This window comes from Danio rerio, chromosome 6 (assembly GCF_052040795.2).
Source record: "Danio rerio strain M-AB ecotype USA chromosome 6, GRCz13ab, whole genome shotgun sequence".
In the NCBI taxonomy this organism is placed as follows: Eukaryota; Metazoa; Chordata; class Actinopteri; order Cypriniformes; family Danionidae; genus Danio; species Danio rerio.
This window is the reverse complement of record NC_141026.1, coordinates 14,000,183-14,027,857: the sequence shown is the minus strand read 5'-3', so window position 1 is coordinate 14,027,857 and position 27,675 is coordinate 14,000,183. Positions and strand designations below refer to the sequence as shown.

General features: G+C 34.1%; 3 protein-coding genes across 8 annotated transcripts in view; 1 reads left to right on the top strand and 2 right to left on the bottom strand.

Annotated features, from left to right (window-relative positions):
- stk24b (serine/threonine kinase 24b (STE20 homolog, yeast)) overlaps positions 1-27,675 on the bottom strand; it is an 835,587-nt gene that overhangs the window by 182,533 nt on the left and 625,379 nt on the right. The gene's annotated exons all lie outside the window — the stretch shown is intronic.
- dytn (dystrotelin) lies at positions 193-20,057 on the bottom strand. Of its 3 annotated transcripts, none has more exons than XM_087255756.1 (15): positions 19,693-20,057; positions 19,272-19,312; positions 18,725-18,796; positions 17,509-17,710; positions 17,341-17,426; positions 17,138-17,238; positions 16,978-17,049; positions 11,471-11,634; positions 10,581-10,692; positions 8,969-9,099; positions 8,736-8,874; positions 6,256-6,329; positions 6,008-6,158; positions 2,844-3,360; positions 193-600 (listed from the first exon to the last, which is right to left on the bottom strand). In XM_087255756.1, exons 2-15 carry the CDS (start codon positions 19,288-19,290, stop codon positions 497-499), a joined length of 1,944 nt encoding a protein of 647 aa, XP_087111882.1. In that variant the 5' UTR covers positions 19,291-19,312; positions 19,693-20,057; the 3' UTR covers positions 193-496.
- Positions 19,666-26,946, top strand: casp20 (caspase 20, apoptosis-related cysteine peptidase). 4 transcript variants are annotated; one of them, XR_015492458.2, is made up of 7 exons: positions 19,685-19,733; positions 22,105-22,425; positions 22,526-22,631; positions 24,445-24,943; positions 25,086-25,237; positions 26,158-26,595; positions 26,687-26,946. XR_015492458.2 is itself a non-coding variant. In NM_001136252.3 (5 exon segments), coding segments are annotated over 4 exon segments (1,044 nt in total). In that variant the 5' UTR covers positions 19,666-19,733; positions 22,105-22,119; the 3' UTR covers positions 25,219-25,565.

The window sequence follows — 27,675 nt, the reverse complement described above, 5'->3', positions numbered from 1 at the left end:
AGTTAGTAATACACAATTAAATAACACAGAAGTTCTTGGAGAACAGTTTATAGTTCAGATATAAACACTGATGTTTATATTAGTGAATGTTTGATGCTGGTGAAAGCAATTACATTGTGTAACCAATGTGTGGAGACAAACAACCATCAAAATTGAATGCACATAAACCTAAAAAATACACAAACTACGATAGAAACACTTGTACCAAACAAATTTAATTACGCATAAATTTAAATAGCATGTTTGGATGAAAACAGCTATTGCTGTCTATGGAGGATGAGAGAGCTCCAGGATTACATCTACAATATCTTCACTTGTGTTCCAGAAGATGAACGAAGGAAGAACATGACGGTGAGTAATTAATAGCTGAATTTTCTTTTCTTTTTTTGGGTGAACTAATCCTTTAATTCCAAACTCTTTATTATAATGAATGACATGTAAATGTAATTAGTGCAAATGTGAGGCACAGTTTGTTTGCAAGCTGTGATTGTCACCATCATGCCAAACTGGAGCTCTTTACAGAAGTGACGAGATGTGAAACGGAGTCTCTGACTCCCTCTGCTGCCGTCATCAGCATTTCTTTCTGGAGACAGACTGACCCTGATGGAGAGAACACACAAAACTTCAATTCAGATCTACTCAATGTAAATATTGATTTATTATTATTTCTTTTATTAAAAGAATTGTACATTTGAAAAGAAATGTTTAATAAATATTGTAAAATACAAAAATATATAAAACACAAAATACAGTTTATTTAATGGTCCTACTTTAAATTATGTATTAAAAATTCTATTGTTAATAAGGTTAAGGTTAGGACAGTAGTTATATTCATTATAGAATTATAACTATATCACTAAAATATAAATGCAGTTAAAAACTAAATGATGAGCCCTCCTGTGATATTTGAATCATTTTCAAAGATTTACCAAGTGCTGTTAAACAGAGATTTTCAACATAGTAGTTTTAAAATCTTATTTCTAATAACTGTCTTTGCAATGATGAAAGTACATAATATTTGACTAGATACTAGTTTATTCATAATATTTTGCAAGTTCCTATAGTATTCAGCTCACTTTAGTATTAATACTATAATATTACTAGCACTATACTATTAAGTTCACTTTAGTAAAGTTAATTAATTTAAATAGGCTAATTAGGTTTATTTGGCAGTCATTGGACAGCAGTGGTATGTTCTATAGCTAATTGAAAAATAATAATTTGATAATCTTAAAGGGGTGGTCCAGAGTGTATTTTTATGGCTTGGTTGTGTTTATACGTAAGATGCAAAGCAATGTGTGCTCATGCTTCATTTGAAGAAAATCATATTATTGTTTCATATATCTTACTATATACAGCTACTCCGCTAACTTGAAAACAACTGTCATATTTCCTAGACCCGCACTCAAGAGGCTCTGATTGGCCAGCTAACACAAGGTGCTGTGATTCGTGGATAGGCTCCACTTCACCAGGAAGCGTCTCTGTTATAACATTACAGCAAATCTGGCCACGCCCCTTTGCTGTCCTATGCGTGTAGTCTTAAAGGTTTATGATCTCACTAACCCGGATGTATTTTTTTGTAGTCCCCAAACTTGGTTCACTGTAGGCTTCGCTAAGCTAACTCTGTAAAAGCCAATATCTCCCTTTGCATTGAACTTTGAGCGTTTAATATTCAGAGATTCTGTTGTTGTTGATCTTCACACAGCTACATTACACATCAACTAAAGTTTAAAACATGATATCATAGTAGACCACCCCTTTAATGGAGCAAGTAAAGGTTTTTGCATCTGAACTCTTCATATATACTTACACCAAAATAAAAATACAACATTAAACTTTTCCTTGCAGTGTTCGAATATCTAAAAAAAAAAAAAAACCTAACAAAAATCAAAGGATGGCTAATAAATGTGTCCTCAAATGTATGCCTACACTGTACAAAATGTAATGACAAAAAGTCAAGTTACTTTAACCCAGTGTTTCTCAACCATGTTCCAGGAGGTCCACCAACACTACACGTTTTGGATGTCTCTTTTGTCTGTCACACCCATTATAGGTCTTTCATTCTCTGCTAATGAGCTGGTGATCTGAATCAGGTGTGTTTGCTTAAGGAGATATAGACAATGTGCAGAGCTGGTGGACACCCAGGAACATGGTTGAGAAACACTGCTTTAACTAAATTACAAGTTATACAAAGGTTAACTTATTATTTTTAGTCAGTTTGATTAATTTTCAGATAACTAAAAAGTTAATCTAATTTAATTTGATACATTTGAAAAATGTAAGACAGCGAGATTATTTTACAGTTGAAGTCAAATTTATTTATATACTGTGAATTTCTTTTTCTTTTCCAAATATCTCCTAAATGATTAAACAGAGCAAGGAATTTTTCACAGTATTTCCGATAATATTTTTTCTTCTTTTTATTTGTTTAATTTGGGCTAGAATAAAATCATTTTTTACTTTTTAAAACCCATTTTAAGGTCAAAATTATTAGCCCCCCTAAGCTAATTTTTTTTTGATCGTCTACAGAACCATCGTTATAGTATCTAGAAAAATATCTAGTAAAATATTATTTGCTGTAATCATGGCAAAGATAAAATAAATCAGTTAATAGAAATTAGTTGTTGAAACTATTATGTTTAGAAACGTGTTGAAAAAATCATTCTGTCAAACAGAAAGTGGGTAAAATAATACACAAGGGGACTAATAATTCTGACTTCGGCTGGACCTACAAAATATTACATATATTGTATTAAATGATTCATTTAAACCTTACATTTAACATTTAGCCTTACATTACAAACTTAAAAAATTGCAAACATAATAACAAAAACTGCAGAAACCTGAGGCTGTATATAGAGAAAGCTCATTTCGAAGTCTCTGTACAAGCTCGCAGAGATCCTCCTCATCGTCCATCTCTGAATCATCCGAGTGTCCGTCCGGTGCTAAATCCGACATGCATCCATAAAAAAACGAAGGATCCTGTCTGTCATGTTGTAGCTCCTCCTCTTCTGTTGGTAGCCCCTCCTCTTTCTCATGTAGCTCCTCCTCCTCTTCATGTAGCTCCTCCTCTTCTCGCTGTGCTAAAGCTGTATGGACGTCCTGCGGCAGAATACTCTCTGAGTCGTCCAGATTAGTGGAGATGTCCTCTGAAAGCTCATACAGAGTATCCTCCTCCTCTTCAAACCTTCGTTCCTGACGTGTTCCTCTCTCCTCTACTTCGTGTTCTGTGCTGGAGCTTTCCTGAGGCTTTAAAAGTCCAGGTTGTGTCCAGTTGTTTTCATTAATGCTGCCATCTTGTTCTAGTTGAAGGTTTGAATGGGATGTTTTGAGCTCTTCTTTGTGCCTCAGACTCAACAACTAGGACAATGACAAGGATATACAGTTAAATAATTTGTTATGTGTTGCTTGTTATGCCTGCGATTATTTATTTTTGGATCACATGAGATGATCATTATTGTATTGCTTTGTAATTGATGTCATTCCTAAATAGCTATTGGTAACACTTTAGAATAATGGACCATTAGTTGATGTATTGACTGACATTGAGTATGAATAATCCTGTAAAGCATTTATTCTTCATAGTTATAATGCATTATAATGCATTAACTAATGCTTTACTAATATACAGAGGTGATTGTCTTCCTGCAGCCCATATCAAACACACCTGCCTGTAATGATCACATGGTGTTCAGGTCCTAATTAATTGTTTCAGGTGTGTTTGATATGGGTAGCAACTGAAATCTGCAGGAAGGTAGATCTCCAGGAACAGGGTTGGCCACCCCTGGCTTACAGAGTTTGTAATGTATTACACATGGAAAAGATTAGATATGAGATTGCAGGCAAATCAAAGACATTTTCAAAGAGTGGTGTGAAAGATTTCATGAATCATAGCAATGTGTACAAAATACAAATTTTCAATAATTGCGTATGTATAGATATTCATATATCCAATAACATTTTCCAAATTTTATTATTAATATTAATTTTATTTTCATTATTATTCATTATTATTTTTTTAATCTCTTTTCCTTTTTCTGTTTTTTTTTCTTCTTGTAATTAATTATGTATATATGCACATGTATATATGCTGTATATGTATTGTACATATGCAGATGTTTGGCTGGACTTGTGGATATGTGTGGAGGAATATGAATAGTATCATTAGTACCATATGATTAGCAGTGGTGGAAAGAGTACTGAAAAAGCATACTCAAGTAAAAGTACCATTACTTGCCTAAAAATGTAGTGCAAGTAGAGTAAAAGTATCGGTTGTAAATTTTACTCAAAGTATAAGTAAAAAGTAGCCCTTTTAAAAGTACTCATGAGTAGTGAGTATTATGCTGTGAAAAGCTGATGCGTTTACCTGTAATTTTTGGATGTGTGTAAACGTAACATTCTGTAGTGCATGTAGTTTTTGCCCAGCAGGCACACAACGTCATATGACGTTAATATTAGGTTAGATTTAGGTTGTGATGTCAAGTTACCAAAATTCAGTGTCTAGCCAGCATCTAAGCATACTATTATTTTGATGTCTAATAACAATGTTATATGATGTTGATATTTGGTTGATTTTAGGTTGTGTTAAAAAGTGACCAAAATCCAATGTCGAGCCAACATCTTAAACCAACATCCTATTGACATCAAATACTGATATTGATTTTGGACATCTTCTTGGACACTTAACGCTTCCAAACATGCTGCATTTATAAATCGCCCATGTCTTGAGGTAGTTCATTATGAGGCGATTTACCTTCTATGTGTGATTTGATTGGACAGGAATTACAGGATTTACAGGATATACGGGATTTACAGGATATACTGATTTTTCTAATCCCCATGAAAAAATACAAGAAAAAATAAAGTAGTGACTGCAGGTTGAAGGAAAGTAGTGAGAGTAAAAGTACAGATACAGCACTAAAAATGTACTCAAGTAAAAGTACACATTTTTAAAACTACTCAGTAAATTACAATTCCTGAGAAAAAGTAATTAATTACAGTAATTTGAGTATTTGTAATTAGTTACTTTACACCAGAGGTTCCCAAACTTTTCAGCCTGCGACCCCTAATATGACGATGCCAGTGACTCGCGACCCCCAATATCCTGGTTATGAATACAGAAACCTTGCATGTAATGTTACACACACACCAAAACACCCAGGTATATTCTTCGTTTAATGTCAGTGCTGTAAATGGGCTAGAAACTTTAACCTGGTATTATAAAATCAATCTGCTGCATCTGACGCTATTGCTGTGTCTTTAATATAATGTAATTACCAATGGGGTCGCAATCCAATAGAACTAGTAACTATAAGCTACTATAGTAACTATATAGTAATTATAAGCGACTATATTTTTCTCTTCAGTAGGTTATGGATAAAATATGGTCATTCTTATATGATTTAATAATAATAAATAGATTTTTTTAAATTACCAGGCGACCCTCCTTCATTGTCCCGCGACCCCTCGAAGGGTCCCGACCCCCACTTTGAGAACCCCTGCTTTACACCACTGATGATTAGTAAGATACTGTAAGTATCTGTACAGTTGTGGATGTGCATATGTATTTGCATTTCACCTGTGTTTATTTATTATTATTTGCTGGGATGGGAGAGATCTGGGGTTTGTTCTTTAAAATGTGAAAATGAAAAGTTGCTATTTTCTAGGCCGATATGGCAAGAAACAACTCTTATTCCAGTGTAATAATCAAGGAACTCTACTGCCGTGCTTTACCATGGCTGTAGTAGGTGCAATGATATTACAGAAGTCTCAAACTTAAGGTAGGAAAATGATCTAAACTCTTTTTTAAGGCTAATGGTCTAATCAGATTCATGTATTTATGCTAAGCTAAGCTAAAAGTGCTCCCCCCAAATTCGGAAATCAGCTTAATGGATTCAAAAATGACAACTCAACTGTTTAAAGGAGTTGTAAAGTGAGCTTGTTTGTAAAGTGTTCCTTTAAAGTTGGCAAATAAGCCTGGATGAAACTTTTTCATGCCGCTTCTCACATGTCTGACTGTGTCCAGTTCTTCCTCCAGATGCTGGTTGTGTTGGTTGAGCGTCTCCATCATGCTCTTCAGCTCAGAGCATTTGTCCTCTAATGAATCGTGCTCTGACTGAGCTGCGACTCTCCACACCTGAAACTCTTTCTCCAGGAGCCTGATCATAACATGCCGAAACACATATACACCCACATTGAGCTCCAATGCAATCTTTTCAGTTCTTTCAGTACGATTTATATTAGAAAAGGGCTCACCATTTATCCCTCTGCAGATCTCGCATGGCCTTCTGGGTAACACTGATGTCTTTCTGAAGTTCAGCTGTTTCTCTCTGAAACACCATAGATATAAAGGTAGTCATAAGCTGATCATTTATTATGCATCATGATAATCTAGCAAGATGATTAATCAAAATGTATATTTTTTAGGGTGTGTTATTAATATGTTAGTCTTGTGGTTATCTATAAGGTTATATATTCCAAAATTATTACAACATTTGCAAGGTCTAAGCGAGTGGTTCTATAATTATAGGCACAGTTGGTGTCCAAAGCCAACATTTTTTTCAGCTTGAAAAAAAAAAGGTTTGATTTTTGATTGTGTATAAAATGTATTGATTATTTTCATAGCTCACTAGATATTACATGCCATGACAATACAATATTTACTGTAAAAAGTGACTCATGTTGCCAAAAATTATCATTTCTCAAATTTGTCTGTGCTTTTTTTTCCATCATGTATCACTGCCCTAGCAAAACATTTTATTTTAGTTTTCTTTTGGCAATATTTTTTATTTCTATAAGTTCTAAATGTTAATTGTCCTAATAATGCAACCTTTTCTAACAAAAATGTGTGATCTTAAATCTTTATTGATTCTTTCATTCATTTTCTTTTTGGCTTAGTCCCTTTATTAATCTAGGGTCGCCACAGCGGAATGAACCACTAACTTATCCAGCAATCATTAACACACATACACTACAGACAATTTAGCTTATGCAATACATCTGTACCGCATGTCTTTGGACTTGTGGGAGAAACCATAGCACCCGGACGAACCCACGTGAACACATAAAGAACATGCAAACTCCACATAGAAATGCCAACTGACCCAGCCTAGGCTCAAACGAGTGACCTTCATGCTGTGAGGCGACAGCACTACCTACTGCGCCATCTCAATTCTGTAACACTTTCTAATAACTACACACTATGAATCATCTATTAAGCATTCGCATGTAGTGAATTCATTATCTGTTAAGCATTAACTCTACATTAATAGACGTTAGTATGCAGGAAAAAAGAAAATAAATGACATTATTCATTTCTATTCATTTGAAGATACAAATAAAACTGTAACGAGTAAAAATAAGTCTAGGCAACCTTATCTAAAATAAAATGACTGTACAGTTTAAGCTTTGCATCCTATTATTGTTAAATTGTTATGTTTTATGTTTTATTTTGACACTCCTGTTATTCGGCAATGTTTAAACTGCACAGTAATTTTATTTTTTAGATAAGATTGCAAAGATTATTATTTATTAGATACTGAGCCTTTAATTGTCATTTATAAGAGATTTATAAAGCATACATAGTTCTCACTATAGATTAGGTCACACAACTGGATGAAGTTGAGTTATTAAAGCATTTATTAACATACATATTAACTATTAGTATATGTCTGGATAATAAGATATATAAACAATAATTTCAATAGGTTATTAATCATTTACTAACTCATTTTGAAAGATCTTAAAAACCTCCAACTACTCTTAAATACAAATGATTTGTAAATAATGCAATACTTTATTTAGTAATGAAAAATAAACCAGTTACAAATTATGAAAGAACAATTATTAAGCACATTATAAATGTGGTTGGAAGTCAAGAATAGAGCATTTGTAGCTGCAGTTATAAACTGCTTCTAACGTTTATTAATGTAGAGTTAATGCTTAACAAATAATGAATTCACTACATGCTAATGCTTAGTAAATGATTCATAGTGTGTAGTACCCTTAATTCTGTTACCATGCTTTGCCTTTAAATTGGTGGAATTATCTAATATTCTATATTATCTAAAATGATGTCACTTTTTTCACTCATAACATGTGAAACACTGAAAAAAGTGTGTGTGATCTTACTGAGAAATTATTTTATTTAAAAAAAGATCTTACACATTTTGGTAAACTGTCAATACTGTTACCAATAGAATATTTAATTGATCACACATTGGACAATTTAAAAATATACTAATCCTAATTTCATTAGTGCCATGTGCTCTTAGCATGCTAGCAAGTGTACTTTTGGCTAAAAAAATAAATAAAATGACTCTTTACTCTTCCTCAAGTGGTTCCAAACATTTTTAAGTTTCTTTGTTCTGTAACCATTGACTTACATAATATTCTTTCTTACATTGAAAGTCAAATGTTACATATTCACAGCATTCTTCAAAGGATCTTATTCAGCAAAAGAAAGAACAGCAAACCGGTTTGGTACAAGTAATGGGTGAGTAAACAGTGGGTACATTTTCATTTTGGGGTGAACTATCCCTTTAATTACATGTACCTTTAACTACCTGCTATATAATCAGGGTTTGCTTGAGAATAAGTGCATTATATACTTTTTATTGTTATAGCACTGTAAGTACATGTAACAAAGATATCTGTGCAATATTACATTATTTAGATTACAATGTTTTATTAAAATGAGAGATTGTATTGGTACATATAAAGAATATATGGGTTACCTGAGGGATCTGTATCTCTTCTGTCTGCAGGCTTTTAGACTCTACTGTAACGGCAGCAGGAGCAGCAGTCTGACTTGCTTCAGCAGCAGCATCATGTGTGTCTGCATATGCAGCAAACTGCAGCGCTGGAGACGAGGCACTGCAGACACACACATACACACATGCGATCATCTGTATACTCCTAAAGTACTATTTGTGACTCATCTACTGTTAACCCAGAAAAAACAGTGTACCTGTATCGCAGCTCTGCACTAGATCCTGCTCTCAAGGCTCTCTTCCTCTCTGCTTCCCTCCGGGTGTGTCGAGGAACTAAAGCATATCGAGCGCTGGACGCCAGTGATGCCATCGACTCCTTCCAGGATGGCTGAACAAACCACACATAGTTATTGATTCATTTACATTTCTTTAACTTCTAGGAAACTCTAGCTAAGAGCTTTGGACTGTAAACCCTAGTTACTATACACTGTAAAAAAAAAAACTAATTTTACAGAAAAAATCTCTAAATTTTTTACAGTAATTTTTTTGTCATTTCACATTATATTTAAAACTTTGTAAAATGACAAATATTCAAATATTAACAGTTTGACTTTCATTTTAGGTACTTTATTATTAAGAACAAATTACTGACATTTCTGTTTTTTATACAGGATTTTTTCAGTTTTTTTAATTATATTTAAAAATTCGTAAAAATTACAAACAATGTCTGTAAATTAACAGTTTGACTGTTATTTCATGTACTATATAAATAATGACAAATTACAGCAATTTGTCTGTTTTATACAATAAAATTTACGTAGTATTTACAGTTTTTTCCTGTTTTTTTAAAGTACATTTGAAATAACATTAAATTAAAGTAATAAATTGTAATTACGTTCTCTGTAAAATAAAAATAAAAAGATCGTAAAAAAAGGTCAAATGACTGGCAGCTATGGCTGCCAAACAAAAACCATAAAATTACGGTTAAATTTTCCTTGTTGAAATAAAGTGCAAAAAAAAAAAAAATCCACAGATATTTTCATTAAAATGTTTACAGAAAAACACTGTTATTTTACAGATATTTTCTAGATTATTACGATCAAATTCATACAATAAAGTTACACCCTAAGAGCGATCATAAACACCTGTTCCAGATTCTGCTGATTGCACACACACTATCGGAGGATCGTTATGAACTGATTACATGGACTTTAAAAGCAGCACAGAAGCACGCACCAATTGCCTAGTCTTGTTATATGGTTACTGTGAACATTATGACGCGTTTTCTTCTTTTGCCTTGCTTTGTTTGTTAATTGTTTACGTTGCCGGGACTAATCATTTGCTTGTTATTTTACCATGACTCTGGATTCCCTGCATACATCTGTTTGCAGGTCGCCCCTGTGTTGACTGTTACTTATCTGACCATCTCTCTGTAATAAACCTGCATTTGGATCTGCAGTCCTTTGTCAGGGTCCCCTTCACGTTACAGTTTCATTTAAGATTTGGAACTAAATCATTCCATATCACCTCTACATGTTTTACAGGAATACTATTCAATAAAATGTAACTGTAATGTTAGTTGTGTAAAACTCTGTAAAACTCTTATTGTGTAACTTTATTAAATGGATTTGATCGTAATAATCTAGAAAATATATGTAAAATAACAGTGTTTTTCTGTAAACATTTTAATGAAAATATCGGTAGATTTATCAGTTTTTGCACTTCATTTCAACAAAGACATTTTACCGTAATTTTATGTTTTTTGTTTGGCAGCCGTAGCTGCCAGTCATTTGACCTTTTTTTTAAGATTTTTTTTTTACAGTGTATCTATAATAGTATGTGTAAGTTGTGATATGTTTGTGTGTTGACCTGAGTGCAGTACTCCAGCACAGGATGGGAGGGCTTGTGTTTCCTGCTGCGTCTCTCTGTCAGAAAGCAGCTTTGGCAGAGGTGTACATTCAGGCATTTCAGACAGCGATACCTACAGTTTGAGGTCAGACCATGTCAAACACTAAATGTTATTTTAGTATCATTTATATACTATAATATAGGACTTTTTAAAAAAAAAAAAAAGTTCATTTTCAAGTAGTGTTTTGAACCCATTCAGCTGATCTAAAGGTCTGCCGGAAACACTTTTAGCTTAGCTTAGCATAAATCATTAAATCAGATTAGACCGTTAGCATCTCACTATATAATAGTTGTACTACGATTTGTAATTGAAGAAATAGGTCACCCAAAAATGACAATTCTGCCACCATTTTCTTACCGTTTTCACTACATGTTGCAAACTATTTTGAGTACATATTGAAGAATTTTGGAAACCTGGAGCCATTAACATCAATAGTAGGTAAAACAAGGTATAATATTCAATGGCTACATATTTCAAACATTCTTCTGCATATTTTTTGTGTTCAACAGAACTAAAAAACTCAAACTGGTTTGCAACATCATTGCGCAAGTGTCATTTTTTGGTGAACTATTCCTTTAACGTGTATTTGCAGATTTCTTTTCAATTTTATTTAAGTTTGGCATTGTATTTTCTTATTTTTTTAATCTTTGGGATTGAATTTACTTTTATTTCACTGTTGTTTATTAGTAAAGTAAAATATACTAAAGTAAAATATAGTAAAAATATTATCCCTGACAAATACACATTACAAATGCTTTACTACCTTTATATACACACACATCTATCAACCATGCAACATGCTTTAGGCTATTTAACCCACATTAAGGATAAATGCTCTGGAAATGCCCACCTGAGGCCAGTGATGGGAAAGGCTTTACAGGCATGGCAGTGAACTCTGTGTTGTACAGCTTCACTCACTGAAATCCTGTAGAGTGTGGACAGCCATAAGAGGAGACGCGGCTCTGACTGCAGCCACCATATAAAATGCTCTTCAGTCACACCTGCACTGATTATCTGAGAGAAACAAGTATACATATAAACGATTAAACTTGTGTGAGCTAATATCAGAAGCAAACCAGGTTTTAAAGTCTAAATGTTTGCAACTTTACAGATTTGTTTAGCCTGAATTATATTTAAGTAGATCAGTAAAATATATGTATAACCTGTTTATTTTAGTGTGATCATTACATAATTTTTGTTTTTTACAAATTGCTAATAAAAATAGCATTTCTCTAGGGAGATGTTAATTCCCAGACCCGTATCATACAGCCCCATATTTGATATTACACAGTATTATATATATATATATATATTAGGGGTGTAACGGTTTATCGTTCTGCGATTTATTGCGATGCAAAAATGTCACAATATGCATCGTGGCGTTATGACGATTTGATTACGATATGACGTCCGTTTTCTCTTATTAGTTGAGCTGTTTGCACGTGAGCTACGTTCCACCTGCTGTCGCACGTGAGTTCAGATTGCAGCAGCAGTAATGTTAGCAGACCAAGATGAGTGGAGCTGAAATAGAGGATGGGCCATCCTCTCAAAATCAGACATCTGGTAACATTTCGGTTGTACAGTAATTGCTTTAGACTCATCCGCTTTTTGACACGCATACTGGGTCAAACATAGCCAAAGTTTTAAAGTCTTCACAGTGATTTACATTCTTTGCACAGCGACATGGATACCTTCTAATGGTATTGAAAGAGTCACATACTGTATTTATAAGGTACAATTCACCCTAAAATATCATTCTGTCTTCATATAATGATGTATTGGCGGCCGCAAAATCACACATGACGTGAGCTGACTGCGCACGCTTCTGCTTCAGTGAACAGAACCTGCAGGTTGTGACTAACATTCGGCATTCAACACTGTGACTAACATTCAACATTCAGTTTGTGGAACAGAGTGATCGTTCAGGAGCCGCGTGGGAAGTATGAACAGCAGTGGAAATGAAACCGAAAGCGTATTTTAATAATCATATCGCATTATAGAGTTATGATTACGACGAGCATGAACTCTTTTGAGTACAGAGGTACTTTTTGCACACACAAAAAACGCAAGTGACCAAGCAAAGCCTTAAGCTCTTACTGTTAAATTGAATTGAATCATTTCAATAATATTTTATAAGAACTTTTAAATTGTTTTATTTTCCAGAGACAGGCCTGTTTAATTTATTTTCTTAAAGAAGGTTCAGTTTAACAAGTTGAAACAAAAGAAATACATAAAAAATAGTTTACTTGGTAATTAAATTTTTTTCAAATAAAATTTGCATTTCAGTTTAATTTTCAATTTTTATTCCAAATATCGTGATACATATCGAATCGTGAACATTATATCGTGATACACATTGTATCGTGAGCTGAGTGTATCGTTACACCACTAATATATATATATATATATATATATATATATATATATATATATATATATATATATATATATATATATATATATATATATGTTCTTTAGCATATTTGATTAAATGAGTGAATTAGTAAATATTACCTGTATTATTATTTTATATTATGAATGAATTTTTATGAATTAGTAAATATAATTTCCTAATAGTGACACTATTATATGTATTATGTGACACTAGTATGTTTACATACTTTATAAAAAGTAAAGATTTTGTAATTGTACATGTAAACATCAATATAGGATGTGTATATAATATTATTTGGACTATATACACTGTAAAAAAAAACTAATTTTACCAAAATTGATATACATTTTTTACAGTAATTTTTTTGTAATTTCAAATTATATTCAAAACTCAGTAAAATGACAAAAAATCCCTCTAAAAAACAGTTTGACTTTCATTTTAGGTACTTTATCATTAAAGACAAATAACTGAGATTTTAGTTTTTTCTACAGGGAAATTACTGTATTATTTATACAGTATTACTTCTGTTATTTTAAATTATAATCAAAACTCTTAAAAATTAAATCAAAAATTAAAAACAATGTCTGCAACTTATCAGCTTGACTGTTATTTTATGTATTATATAATTAATGAAAAATTACAGCAATTTGTCTGTTTTATACAATAAAATTACTGTATTTTTTACACAGTGTTTTTCCTGTTTTTTAAAGTACATTTAAAATTATGTAAAATTAAAGAAATATAATGTAATTACTTGTGCACCTCGCTATATTAAGGTTTATGACAATGCTAACAATTTTTTTCATTATTGTAATTTTGTAGTAAACCATTATTAGTTTTACTTTTAATTGTATTTTTATATTTAAACTCTTATATATATATTTTTTTTTAATTATTATTATTATTATTTTAATCTTGTTAAAAAATGTATTTAATAAAATGAAAAGTAACCTAATTTTCCATGTTTATAAAGCAGGAAGAAATCATAAAAATGTAACTTATTATTACTTTTATTATTATTATTATTATTATTATATAATTATATAATACTTATTTTAATAATGTAATAATTAATTAATATTACATTGGTAATTATTATTATTATTTTTTTTAAAAAAGTCAAGTCAAACTAATATAGAAGGAGAAAAAAAAATCCATCCGCCAGTTGGAGGGAGAGGCGGAAGGACATGCAGTAGTTCGGCATTGACGTAAGGAAAAAAGGAAACGCCAAAACGAAACCTCCGCCAAAGCCGAATCTCCGCCAAAATTGAGCAAAAGAAAAGGCACAACAGTTAAAAAACCATCGTCAAGAGCCGGTGAGAACTTTACTTCGGTTACTGCATGAAAATCGCGACTGGCATGTCAGTATTTGAGGGCAAATCAACCATGAAGCAGCATCCGAGTTCAAGTTCAGCACAGAGAAAAGTTTGCTCCTACAGTGCTTATCTGTCCGCTGCTTAATTACTTCAAGATACAAATAGTTATTTGTAAACTAGAAGATGTTATGAAGCAAAAATGTATAGTTTTTGTTATTTTAATAATGATTTGAGTGCTTTCTGACTGACGTTAAGATGTTAATTTTGCTCCGTTGTTCCGGAGAATTCAGTTCCCCTGTTCCCCCATTCACAGCGCATGCGCAACTTACGGCTGATTCCATGTACACAAATCATGACGTCATGAATTCACTTCGCGAACTGAAACAGTTCATGGTTGTTTTGCTGTATTTTCGTAAGCCCAGTGTTTATTTCATCACAGAGTTTATAAAATTTTGTAATTATTTGCATAGACACACGTGTCTATGGTATTGTTCCTGTTTTTAGCACGCGTTCGCTTGTTTCTTTCAAACAGTTTGCCTTGTCGAAAAAAATAAACCATACTACACTGCACAAATTATAGTGTGTTTTATTTCAGATAAATCACAGTGATACTTGTGTTGTTTTGAAAGACATATTTACGTAGCTTGTCATGTATCTTCAGAAAGTGACTTTACATTAAAAACACAGGAGTACGGATTTTCCCGAAGCAGAGGAAATTGTGTTACCTTCTGAGGATTGGAAAACACAATATACAATGCCTTTTTAACATCAGATTTAAATCTAACAATTTTGTTATACTAAAAAAAAAAACATAAGTAGGCGTAAATTAAAAGGATGATACATTAAATGAGTTTACTATTTGAACAACCCATATGCTTATCACTTTATATATATATATATATATATATATATATATATATATATATATATATATATATATATATATAAACTAGCAAAAAAAGCTAAAATCTTTTAAAACGAACCAACCAAAAATTTGTGCACATTTTCAAGTGTTTAAAGGAAGCTAAGCAATGATATTCTTCATTATAGGCTGTACAATATATCTTATCAGCATTAATATTGCAATGTGCCCATCTGCAGTAGTCACATCTGCAATGTTGAACAGCACAGGAGTTCAGAGTTCATGTGATTTGTGGAGTAGCTGCAGATTTTAACCAAAATTAAATAAAAAAAGTATTATTTGCATGTGATTTCAAAGAGTTTAATACATTCAGGCACAAGAAATTATAACTTTTATATCTTAAACAAATATTAATTGTACTTATTTTTTTATATAAAGAAGACTAGTGTTATTTTACATTTGATTATTCAATTTCTGTACTGAATGCTCCAAAAAAAAAAACACTGTTTATCTCAGCAGTTTTGTCTTTGCCCTGTTTTTATATGCTTGTAAATTGTTTTATGCATGATTCAACCAGTCCCCTACAAAATCATGCCAATCAATGTAAAATAATGAATTATTTTCTAACAGAGCTATTTAACCAATCTGGTGAAATTGTATTTATATCACAATATATAAGGCAGACCAGCGAAATATTGCAATATTAGTTTTATTTTGTTTTTTCAATATCGCACAGCCCTATTCTGCCAACACATGACTGGTGATCAATCACAGGCAATCTGAAAGATCATGCAGGGTAATTACCCACAATTGCCTCAACATTAAAATAATGTTTAACAGCTTTTGTCAATTTAACAAGAACCAAAGGTACAAAAATTGTTAAAAATAAAAAAGTACCCATTTACCCAAGCAGGTGAATGCATATGGTCATTGTGTAGTCCACAAAAATAACATAAATCACTGTAAATACACTTATCTGAACATATAAGAGTTTAGACATAATTATACCATTAAAAAATGTCACCATTTAATGAGTGCATGCAAAAATTACAATTACTAAATATAATAAAACATGTTTAATGCAATCAACATTAGGCTTGTTAATACAGCAAAACCAACACGATTTTTACTTATTTTTATTTTCAAAACCAACACGAATTGATTCACTAGCGAAGCGAAAGCATGACGTCATTACTGAGAATTAGCGCATGCGCTGTGAAGGGGGGAACAGGGGGAACTGAATTCTCCGGAACACCGTGATTCATATGCATGCATGAGCGGATCACGTGCACATAAGCTGATTGCTGCAGAAGCAAAATTAATCGCATTTCATTTATATGTCTTAAAACTAAATATTTAAGTTCAGTATATTAAACTGTACTGTTGATTGTGCTTTAACAAGTGTTAATTCAGTGTAATACTTGAAAATACTGTGTGAAAATTCAGACAAAGTTCACAAATGTTTGTATATATATGTTTATTTGCAATTTAATTACATATCTTGTATTTTTGTTTATTTTAAAGGTTTTTCACCTTTCTACTTTCCACCTTTCTACTTTTTACCTGCCTTTCTGCTGCATTTATGATGCAATAAATGGATGAGTGGAATCCAGTTAAAACTCCATTGATGATGTGTCTTCCTTTCAAGCAGGAAAACTTGTGCATAAGAGAATAGCTTGACAAAAATTATATCATTATTACAATGAAATCCCTGGATCCAAGTTTTATAACAATCTGTTATAAATGACCGATTAGTCATTAAAAGTGTTAAAAAATGTCCATACCCCGTTAAAGCAGGATGACACTGCAGTTTCAGCATGACCAAAAACATGGTTTTCTTGAACCACAGCCGGAACCTTAACCAGAACATTGAGTTTAGAAACAAATTAGCTTTATTTACAAATGACTGTAATTCTTTGTCTCAGACCGTGATTTTTTTCTGACCTGGCTGAGGTCTTCCAGCAGAACTCTGAGTGCACTGCGACTGATGGAGCCTCTATCGCTCTCCTGATTCCCACTGTAGCTCTCGGCCAGTCTGAACAGAGCTGCAGAAACACAAGCTCTCAACACTCATGATCATGCAGCATCCAGAAAGTTGAGAGCAGAATCAGAATAAGAGATACAAATGAAACAAATGTGGAACAAACCCCTCTGTTTAGCTGAGAGAGTGTCTCCACAGAGGGCAATCAGCGCAGCCTCCACTGACCTCAGCAGAATAACTCCAGTTTGCCCTCTAAAGGAAAGCAGGGAGTTTCAGGAACACATCCATAAATGCAAAAATAGACTATATTTTCTAAGTGAAATTCACCCCTCACCTGTCAAACAGTTTAAAGAGAAGCCTGGTGGTCTGATCTGTGGCTTCAGTAACCGCCTGATCAGGAAGTTCAGGGGAGATACTCCTGAATAGCTCTTCTAGATGCTGCTGTACATCTTCTTGAGCAAGTTTTATCATTGGTTCCCCAGAACTCCATAAAGTGTTCAAAATTGGACGCAAATCCTGCAGTGACACCAGATTCACTGAGATAGAAAAAAAATTATGAGGCATATAAGTTGCTGAGGTAAAAATGTTATGTCATAATGCATTTGGTTACATTTCACACACTGCAGCACACACACACACACACACACATTGGTGGTTTACATAGACTTTTTACCCTAACCCAACCCCCAAACCCAACCCTCAAAGCAAACCTGTAACATATTTAAATGTGAAAACCCCCAATTAAGTTAAATTTTTTAACAGTTGTGAATTGCATGGACTCGAGGCATGTCCTCTGTTGGACTTTAAAGGGTCCAGTGCATGTTCAAAAATGGGTTCGGAATCAGTCAGTCAAAAATTATAAGTTTTATTTGCTCAAGCAGGAAAGAAACCAAAAGCAATACACTGCGCAGGAGAGGTTCAACTCTGAACTCTCTTACAGAGACAGTCCTTTTATACTACAGTTGTCTGTTATAACTCCTTCCTCTTTCATGCCTTCCGTGCATCTTCTCTTTAGCAGATGTTTCCTCAGATCACGCACAAACAGCTGTATGTATCCTGTCCTTTCTCAGAACTCTCTGCCCTTTCTATGCACCCTTGCGACACTTCTCTATTTTGTGCATACAATTTGCAGCAATTAGCAGTTTGCAACACTTCTGTCAGTTTCACAATAATTAACACTTTCTAGGTTAATTGTTAAAGCATGGAAAACATATAAAAATTTTATTTCAACTGAAAAACACCACACCTCGTAAACCACACAAACATTGTAATAATTAGGTCATACCCATGTTATTATATAAATGTCCTCATAAACCATTAAAAACAACACACACACATACTTGTATACATGGTTTACAGGGACACTCCATAGGCATAATGTATTTTAAACAATAAAATGAAAAAAATGGTGTGACCCTGTAAACCACCATACAGGGAGTACAACTAAGAGTACAACTAAGTCATACCCATGTCATTACACAAGCCACATATACCTGTACACACACACACACACACTCACACAAAAAATGTACAGAACAGAGAAAACTCACTCTGACATAGTTTTTGCAATGATCGAAGCTTTAGAGCAGCTCTGTAAACTGCAAGACGAACCTCATTCAGACCTGAGGAGGAAAAAAATATATAAAAAAACACGAGTAGACTACAAAGGAAAAGAGTCACACTATATTTGACAACGGTCTTGCTACATGCACTTAAAAGAGGGATGATAGTACATTGTGCATAACTGCATAATGCACTTCTAATAATTAACAACTCATCACACATAACAAAATCATATTCCTGAGCACATGCTGTTAATTTAAAAGCTACTCAGTATTAAAATTGACAATTATAATAGACATTGCAAAATAAAATGGAACTGAGAACACAAACTTAGCCCAAACAGGACTGGTTATTAATTGATAAATCTACTTTATAAATAACATTACATTGAGCTTAATATGAAAATTCAACTTTAAACACAAACAATAATAAATAATAATTCATATATACACCCACAAATTGCCATTTATCATCCCTCTCTTTTCAACATTGTCTGACATTTTTAATTCTTAATAATTGAGAGAGTAAACTTACCAATGTTATCCAAATCCATAACAGTCTGCTGCTCGGATAAACTGTTTAAATGAATGAATGAATGAAATGGAATTGAGTTTTGGTTACAGTATACACTCGGTTTTTAAAGTAATGTCACAGATAGTATCTCCCCCTCTCTCTCGCCCTGTGTGTGTCGCGTGAGAGAGATGTTCCAAGTTCCAATAGATTAGCCTAGCATAGCTAACTTATATACACAACAAATAAAGTTATAAAAAATAAATAAACAATAAGCTATACATCTAAGAATGAAAAACATAAAGATGCTCATGTAACAATTTAACGTCCTGTGTTGACTATTAACATTTTCGATACTGCTTTGCAGAATAGTAATCAAGGTATACAAAAACAGAAGACTAGGCAAACCAGAATATCTGGCAACCACACTCACACCAACACTCACCGCGACCAGTTTTGCGAGGCAAACTCCCATTTGAATTCTACGTAAGTATTACATCCATTCTACACGTCTAATTTACACTTATGGATCATTTCAGATGTCGATGTTTGCAAACGACTTGTATAAGTGTGATGTATGTTGTGCAAAACGCTTCTGCTAGATGACAATGTAGTTACTACTGTACTTAAAGTTACACAAGGAAAACGAAAGAAAACAACGAACGTGTAAAGCTCTTTTATCAGACTCGCATTATAGTTTTAATGTCGTTAACGAATGTTCACACATAACGAGTAAATTAAACCGCAGCTTACCTGAACGCTGGGACATGAAATAGTTTCCTTGGGTGAACATCAAACCTCGAGAAACTTATAAACTAGCGAGTACAAGCTGCCACTTGCCTGGTTTGTGTTACTTGTTGTTAATAATATATGAACAGAGCTTTTATTTCACTTTGTGCACGTGCCAGGACTACTAGCTATTATTGGGTTATTGACTCATTGTAACTTTGTGTATTAACATGTATTTTCCCCTTTATTGTTATGTAGTACAAATTGCATTACTTTTTAAGTACAAATGTCATTATACAGCCACTTGAGTTTATTATTTATAAATCCTCGCCAACACACTGATTATTTTAAATGTTGATAGTAATAATAATGATAATAATAATATTAAAGATGCTAGAATATCTAAATAAAACTGCAAAAATGCAAACGGATAGTGTCATAAAATAAAATTCAATGAATGAATCTAAATTTAGGGATAATGCATTTTTATCTTAAGTCACACATACCTTAAGAGGGAGGATGGAAAAAAAAAGGAAATTACAATTATAAAATAAATGACATTATTGCCCAGGAAGTACATTTATAGCAGAGAATTATGATAACAAGGAGCGTCAAATATGAGAGAATTTGTCAGATGCTCTAATTTTAATGTTTCATCTTTTCCAAGTATAGATATACACTGACCGTCCACTTTATTAGGTACACATGTCCCACTGCTCATTAACATACATTTCTTATCACCCGATCACATGGCAGCAACTCAATGCATTTAGGCATGTAGACATGGTCAAGACGATCTGCTGCAGTTTGAACCGACGGCGGGCTGATCTGAGTATTTCAGAAACTGCTGATCTACTGGTATTTTGTGCACAACCATCTCTAGGGTTTACAGAGAATGGTCTGAACAAGAGAAAATATCCAGTGAGCAGCAGTTTTGTGGGCGCAAATGCCTTGTTGATGCCAGAGGTCAAAGGAGAATGGCCAGACTGGTTTAAGCTGAATGGCAACAGTAACTCAAATAATCACTTGTTACAAGCGAGCGTTGAACCTTGAGACGGATGGGCTACAGCAGCAGAAGACCACACCGGGTGCCACTCCTGTCAGCTAAAAACAGGAAACTGATGCTACAATTTGCACAGGCTGACCAAAATTTGACAATAGAAGATTGGAAAAACGTTTCCTGGTCTGATGAGTCTCGATTTGTGCTGCGACATTCGGATGGTAAGGTCAGAATTTATCAACAACATGAAAGCATGGTTTCTTCCTGCCTTGTATCAACGGTTCAGGCTGGTGGTGGTGGTGTAATAATGTGGGGGATTTTGTCTTGGAAGACTTTGGGCCCATTAGTACCAATTAAGCATCGTGTCAACGCCCAGCCTACCTGATTATTGTTGATGACCATGTCCATCCCTTTATAACCACAGCGTACCCTTCTTCTGATGGTTACTTCCAGCATGATAACGCACCATGTCATAAAGCGCGAATCATCTCAGACTGGTTTCTTGAACATGACAATGAGTTAACTGTCCTCAAACGGCCTCCACAGTCACCAGACCTCAATCCAACAGAGCACCTTTGGGATGTGGTGGAACGGAAGATCGCATAATGGATGTGCAGCCGATAAATCTGCAGCAACTGTGTGATGCTATCATGTCAACATGGACCAAAATCTCTGAGGAATATTTCTAGTATCAACTTGGTACTAGTAAGATGTACCTAATAAAGTGGCTGGTGGGTGTATAGCATCAGGTGTTAAAGCCAGTGACATCCCAATGCATTAAAACCCATTTTTGAGCCAGTAAAGATGCAAACATTATTATGTTTAGTTGTCTTTGAGTTTGAATTAATTCATCAGATGAAATGCCAAATTTAGCACATTTGATGTGTATCGGATGCGGTTTACCAGTAAACAGTTAAAGGGCAAATCCTAAACATGTAAGGTCTTGTCAAAAGTAGGGTTAAAAAAGATTATCTGATATCTACTTAAGTGTATTTGATGTAAAACTTGTAAAAATGTTAAACTCTGTCGAGCACAAAATGTACTACCATTTACTATGCATAGGGTGCATTACAGTGCAGTTATTAACCTCCATTATCATCTCTGTTCTTCTCCTCTCTAGTTCTTCAGAGTTGATCCTGAACCATGAGTAAAAAGGAATCAACTCAAAGGATTCTCCAACATAAAGTCTTCCTCATAGACACTTTATCTGTAGAAGCCAGTTTCATCCTGCAGAATGTGCAACAAGCTAAACTTATCACTCAGCGTGACTACAATAACCTCTCTGATGTTTCCGAAAGAGAGACCAAAATCATCAAACTGCTTGACAAACTCATAGGAAGAGGCGAGGAAACGTGTCAAGAATTCATAGATCTTTTAAGGCAGGATTGTGTATTGGAAAATTTCCCAGTCTTAGAGGGTCATGCCATTTTTGCTTCTTCAGTGCAGAAGGTGATGTTTATATCTCTTAATTATACTTTCAAAATGATGTCAATGCTGCTATCTCGTTTGTGCTTTATCCACTGATGTATCTACATGGGCTTTATTTCAGGTCTCTCAATACAAAATAACACAAAATCCACGAGGGATCTGTGTAATCATCAATAACGTGGATTTTACCAGCATGGGTGAAAGAAGGGGATCAGACGAGGATCAAAGTTTGTTTTTGATATATATATATATATATATATGAGCAATATCACATGAGTAGCAGTGCGATATGGCTGTATATCAGCACTGGTGGGAGGTGTGCGTTGGCACGAGGCCAAAGGCCTAGTGCCTCAGCGCCCCAGCAGTGCTAATATACAGCCATATCACACTGCTACGAATGTGATATTGTGTTTATACAACAGTTCGACGGCACAATCTTGTATATAAAAAAGAAAATCAAACACATAGAGTCTAAAACCCTTTTGTATTAGAAACTACTTTTTTCCGCCATTCATTCACATCTGCAGCTGACGTCAGAACAGCAGAAGCCGTTACTAATTCATCAACGTCACTTTAGAGCTAGTGTTTAAATGATTCTCTATAGCGTAATGTGAAGTGCGCTTCTGGTGTGTGACTCCCTTAAGGTGATGACAAAACAGCTGAATTTTGCTCACATTTTAAGATTATAAGGCCGAACGTAACATGAAATGCCATCCGTCTACAGAGATTTCTCCCTACAGTCTATTACAGTATTTCTCTGTTGCTGTCGGTATTGTGACCCGGAGACTTTATGGAATAAAAAAAAGGAGACAGAAACTATTTCGCTCTTCATATTGGCCTTTATGCATTTCTCCCAAGTTCTGTCGACTACATACATGCTAGTCAATGACAATGAGTAGGCAAAAGGAAAAGAAAAATACACACAAACATTTGTCGCAAAATAAAATGTTACATTATTGAAAAAAGGTAATGATAGACCACTCAGCGTGTGACAACCACACTTTTCCTCAAAGCTGGCTGAACTGAACTGAGCTCCCATACATGCGTGCTTACATCTCAAAGGTAAAACAATCACAGGAATAGTCCTCTTAAAGGGGACTTTATACACAATGCATATCAAACATTAAGCAACCGTTACAATATCACAGTGATTAACCTGGAAAAAATACAGAGCAATTACTAACTTACCAGACTGCTGTTTTGTTTGCGATAAGGAGGAATGAGGCTGAATCCAGGTTCTTATTCGCAGCTTCTTATTTATTAATTATATTTGGTCCACCTTAAAAACCCAAACGCTTCCGTTTTTCAGCTTTTTATTCGCGCTCAGGAAAACACACTAAGCAAGGGCTTATCTTGTGGATAGACAACGTCTTTGGCCGCCAACGAACTGGCTCTCAGAAAGTGTAAATATTTAAAAATTGGCACGTTTTACAAATAAACTTCATAGTTGCAATCTAAACAACTACATTCTCGACAAAAAAAAAACTGTAAAGTACATTTTGTTGTCTAACAACAGTAATATTTGTCAAACTGCAGCATCTTTGCTTGTTGCTGGCTGTATGTGGGTGGAGTAATTCACAGTGAAGGGTGAAGAGGCCTTTGTGTGATGTTACTGGCAAAATATCGCATCGCTATTAGCCAATCAGATTCAACAACCAGACAGAACTGTTGTATAAACTGTTGTATAAATATATATGTAGTGTATTAACCGTATATGTCAAATGGGGACAAAAATTGGGTCAAATATGTGTAATGTAAAGTGAATTGAAATAAATTAACCCAACGTTGGATTTGGCCATATTTGATGTTGGTTGTGTGTTTGGTGTTGGTTTATAATGTTGGTTTACAACAACCCAGCATTCATTAAAGTGTAATTTTTATTTAGATTTTTAATTTTGCTTTAATTATTGGTAAATACATTTGATAGGTATTAAAATTTGGTTTATCTTTGGTAAAATCTTACATTTTAACAATTTATTTATTTATTTATAATTTATGAATGGATGGAGTTGCTCAAATTCTCTCTTCCCTCTTTCTCAGAGTACCTAGCCAAAGTTTTCCGTTGGCTGGGGTTCGAGGTGGTGGCGCACAGAAATAAAACAGCAGCTGAAATGAAGAACATCTTGCAAGCTCTGGGAAGGACAGTAGATGGAGACTGTTTTGTGTGCTGCGTTCTCTCCCATGGCGTAGAAGAGGGAGTGTGTGGAACTGATGGCAGTCTTGTGTCTGTTGACGAAATACGAGATCCTTTCACTGGCATCAACTGCCAAAAGCTAGTCGGGAAGCCCAAACTGTTTTTCATACAGGCATGTCGAGGGCAGAGAAAACAACTTCGTGTGAATGCTCAAGCAGATGGTCCAGGAGATGGAGAGTCAGAGATGGAGGTGGATGGCGATGATTTTGACATCACGATCCCATCTGACACAGATTTCCTGATTGCCAGATCAACCACCAATGGACACGTTTCTTACAGAAAGCCTGACGAAGGCTCCTGGTTTATTCAGTCACTTTGTAGAAACCTGGAGAAACACTGTCCACTGTAAGTTTATAAGAATGTCCTGAGCATTTGCATGTTTAGTATGAATATTTTAGGATTACAAACTGATAAAACTATGTAAATATATTTATTATTTTTAACTATATGTACTAATTTGGTTATGTATGTATTTGTATGTTGCCAGGGGTGCTGACATCCTGACCATCCTGCTTTCTGTGAATAATGAGGTTAGCATTCAGGGGCTTCACTCCAAACAAATGCCCGTCCATGAAGTCGCCATGAGGATGAAACTGATCCTGCCGCCAGTGAATAACTGAAAGCTCCTATACTGTCTGTGTGAGGCCAATATATCACTCCCAGGATGTTCAATGGGATCATTTTTTTATTAGACTGAGTATAATACTGCATGCATTTGTCCTTCTGGATGTGGGTATTTTTTTAAACCTTTTTTAAATTGGGAACAAAGCTGTTTGGGCATAACCTCAGGGGAATAATGAGCCATTTTAGATTAACATATTTATCTAATCTTTGTCACTTTTTTATAAACAGCATTTATTTGCTGTATTTTTCCTGGTATTAACACAATTTATATAGTTTTCTATGTACTTTCTGAATTCAGTGTACACTCATACTATTATTCTATAATAAAATAATGTTTAAGTAATTTAGTTTACCTGCGTTTTGATATATTAAGGGATCAGCATCTGAACATCAAGTCAGCACAAAAACACGTCAAAGTGTCGGATGATAAAACAGAATGTTTCAAATGGTACAATTTACTTTATTCACATTAGTCATGTGGCAACAACTGGAATACTTCATCTTAAATATCAGTAATATGTAGTCATCACAACTAGTAGGAACTTTTTTATTTTTTAACCGAGGCTCATTATTGATACGTACCTCTATGTACATTTCTGGAGATTGCAAAATACGTCCCAGGGGGTAAGTTGTTTTGCAGTTATTGTTATTGTTTTTGCGAATCAACCAGAGGCTGCTGTATACGCTTTTTTCAGATCTCAAGTTTCTTTTGAAAGTGCCATTCGCGCCTGCTGTTTTTGCATAAATCCACAAGAGGCCACTGACTGATTACCCCACCTCCTTCCCCAAACCCAACGACAGTGTTTTCAAAAGCAATCCAGAAAAAGAAAAGGCCTCACGACCGCCTGATTTTTTCCAAGTTTTTAGATTTTACCATGTAGTCACCCTGTTATGTACTTGTTTATTTTATTTTTTGCCTTTTGTTTTCATTTTAGCTGCTTTCTGGAATCGTTCTTTGCCACACTTGAACCCCGTCATCACGGTCAACTCCTCTCTGCGTCTCAATCCGCCGCCGCAAAGGGCGAGCTACTGGGAAAACTGCTAACAACGAAAAGGCTGTCTACATGGAGAAAAGTGGTCAGCTGGAAAGCGCAAAAAGAAACAGAAACTGTGGGCGTGTCATACCAATCCCTATCATTCGTTATAAAGGCGAAATGCAGCCATACATAGCTCTGGCTACATAATTTGTGCTCTCCAGAAATGTATATGGGGTACGTTTTCACAATGAGCCTGTGTTGTTGTTTTTTTAATTGCTTGGATAACTCTGAATCTTTTTTTTATCTGTACATGTCTACGAAAGTCTAGAAATGATTTTTGTAGTATAATACAATTCAGTTAAAATTAATCAGCTCCTGATTCCATGAAAATTAGAAGCTCCATTGAGTGCACACAATAAAATAGGGACGTGCAAAATAGAAGCAGTTAGCCAGACCCACTGCCAGCTTTGAGATAACATATGTCCAGAACAAAATCTTCTGTGTTATTCTTTCTAATAAATTCACATCCAACATACACACTCTGAGAGAATGAGCTCTAGAAGTCATGTCAGAAGCGTCCACACCTCCTTGTTGGCAGATCTAGTCATTATTAGCATGGAGTTTGTGGTTTTTACAGTCATTGGTCAACACAGTGTATTTTAGTTCCAGTTTACCTTTAAATGAATGGGAGACTTCTCTGGGAAATTTACAATATGAAAAAATAAATGTTTCTCTTTCAATGCTGAATTGATTTCTGAGTTTAAATATGATTGTTTAAGGTTATTAATAATAAGCTATTGTTTATCAAGGAAGTTTATGTTTGCAACCTTATCACTTAATAATTCAGTTTTTCCTCAATAAAGGATTTATTTTTATTTTGATGCTGCTATGAATATAAATTTATATTATCTGTTATATGTAAATGTTTCAGCATGAGTAAATTCTTAATTAAATCTCATTACTGGTATGTTTATAAATATCTATAAATGCAATCAGTTTCATCGTTTATTATTTACTGATCCATTAATTATTTTGTTTAGTTTCTCAGTTTGAATGAATTAAGACTGTCCTACCGCAACCTGGGAGGATTTAATTTGATATTAGTACTACATTTTAATAATGTTACAAATAAATTCAGAATCTAATAATTCTGAATTCAAATGCAGTTTTCCTGGTGTTATATTTTCACTTGTAGTTTTTATAATGATTTTGTTTTATATAGACATAAATGTTTTCTGTTCATAATTAAATTACCTATATACGAAAAAATGTCAGAGAACTGAGCAGTAGAATGTGAGTAATATGAATGTGTTTAAGAATCAGCTGTCCACTGTAAACAGCCCACAGTAAAATACCCACCGTTTTATTCATTATGTATTCTTCAGGACACAAAAAAGAATAAAAATAAATTTGACCTAAATGTTCAGCACTCGTGTAAACATCTGAAATCTTTATTTGACAAATGCTGACAAGTAC

What these genes read in the sequence shown, in the direction of transcription:
- casp20 (XM_087254806.2), top strand. Translation starts at nt 22,120, where the DNA reads ATGAGTAAAAAGGAATCAACTCAAAGGATTCTCCAACATAAAGTCTTC. An exon ending in GGGATCAGACGAGGATCAAA is followed by an intron (nt 22,632 to 24,444) that starts GTTTGTTTTTGA and finishes CCTCTTTCTCAG; the next exon opens with AGTACCTAGCCAAAGTTTTC. An exon ending in CTGGAGAAACACTGTCCACT is followed by an intron (nt 24,944 to 25,085) that starts GTAAGTTTATAA and finishes GTATGTTGCCAG; the next exon opens with GGGTGCTGACATCCTGACCA.
- dytn (XM_087255756.1), bottom strand. An exon ending in CTCTTTAAACTGTTTGACAG is followed by an intron (nt 17,427 to 17,508) that starts GTGAGGGGTGAA and finishes GCTTTCCTTTAG; the next exon opens with AGGGCAAACTGGAGTTATTC. An exon ending in TTCTCTATATACAGCCTCAG is followed by an intron (nt 601 to 2,843) that starts GTTTCTGCAGTT and finishes TCTCTCCATCAG; the next exon opens with GGTCAGTCTGTCTCCAGAAA.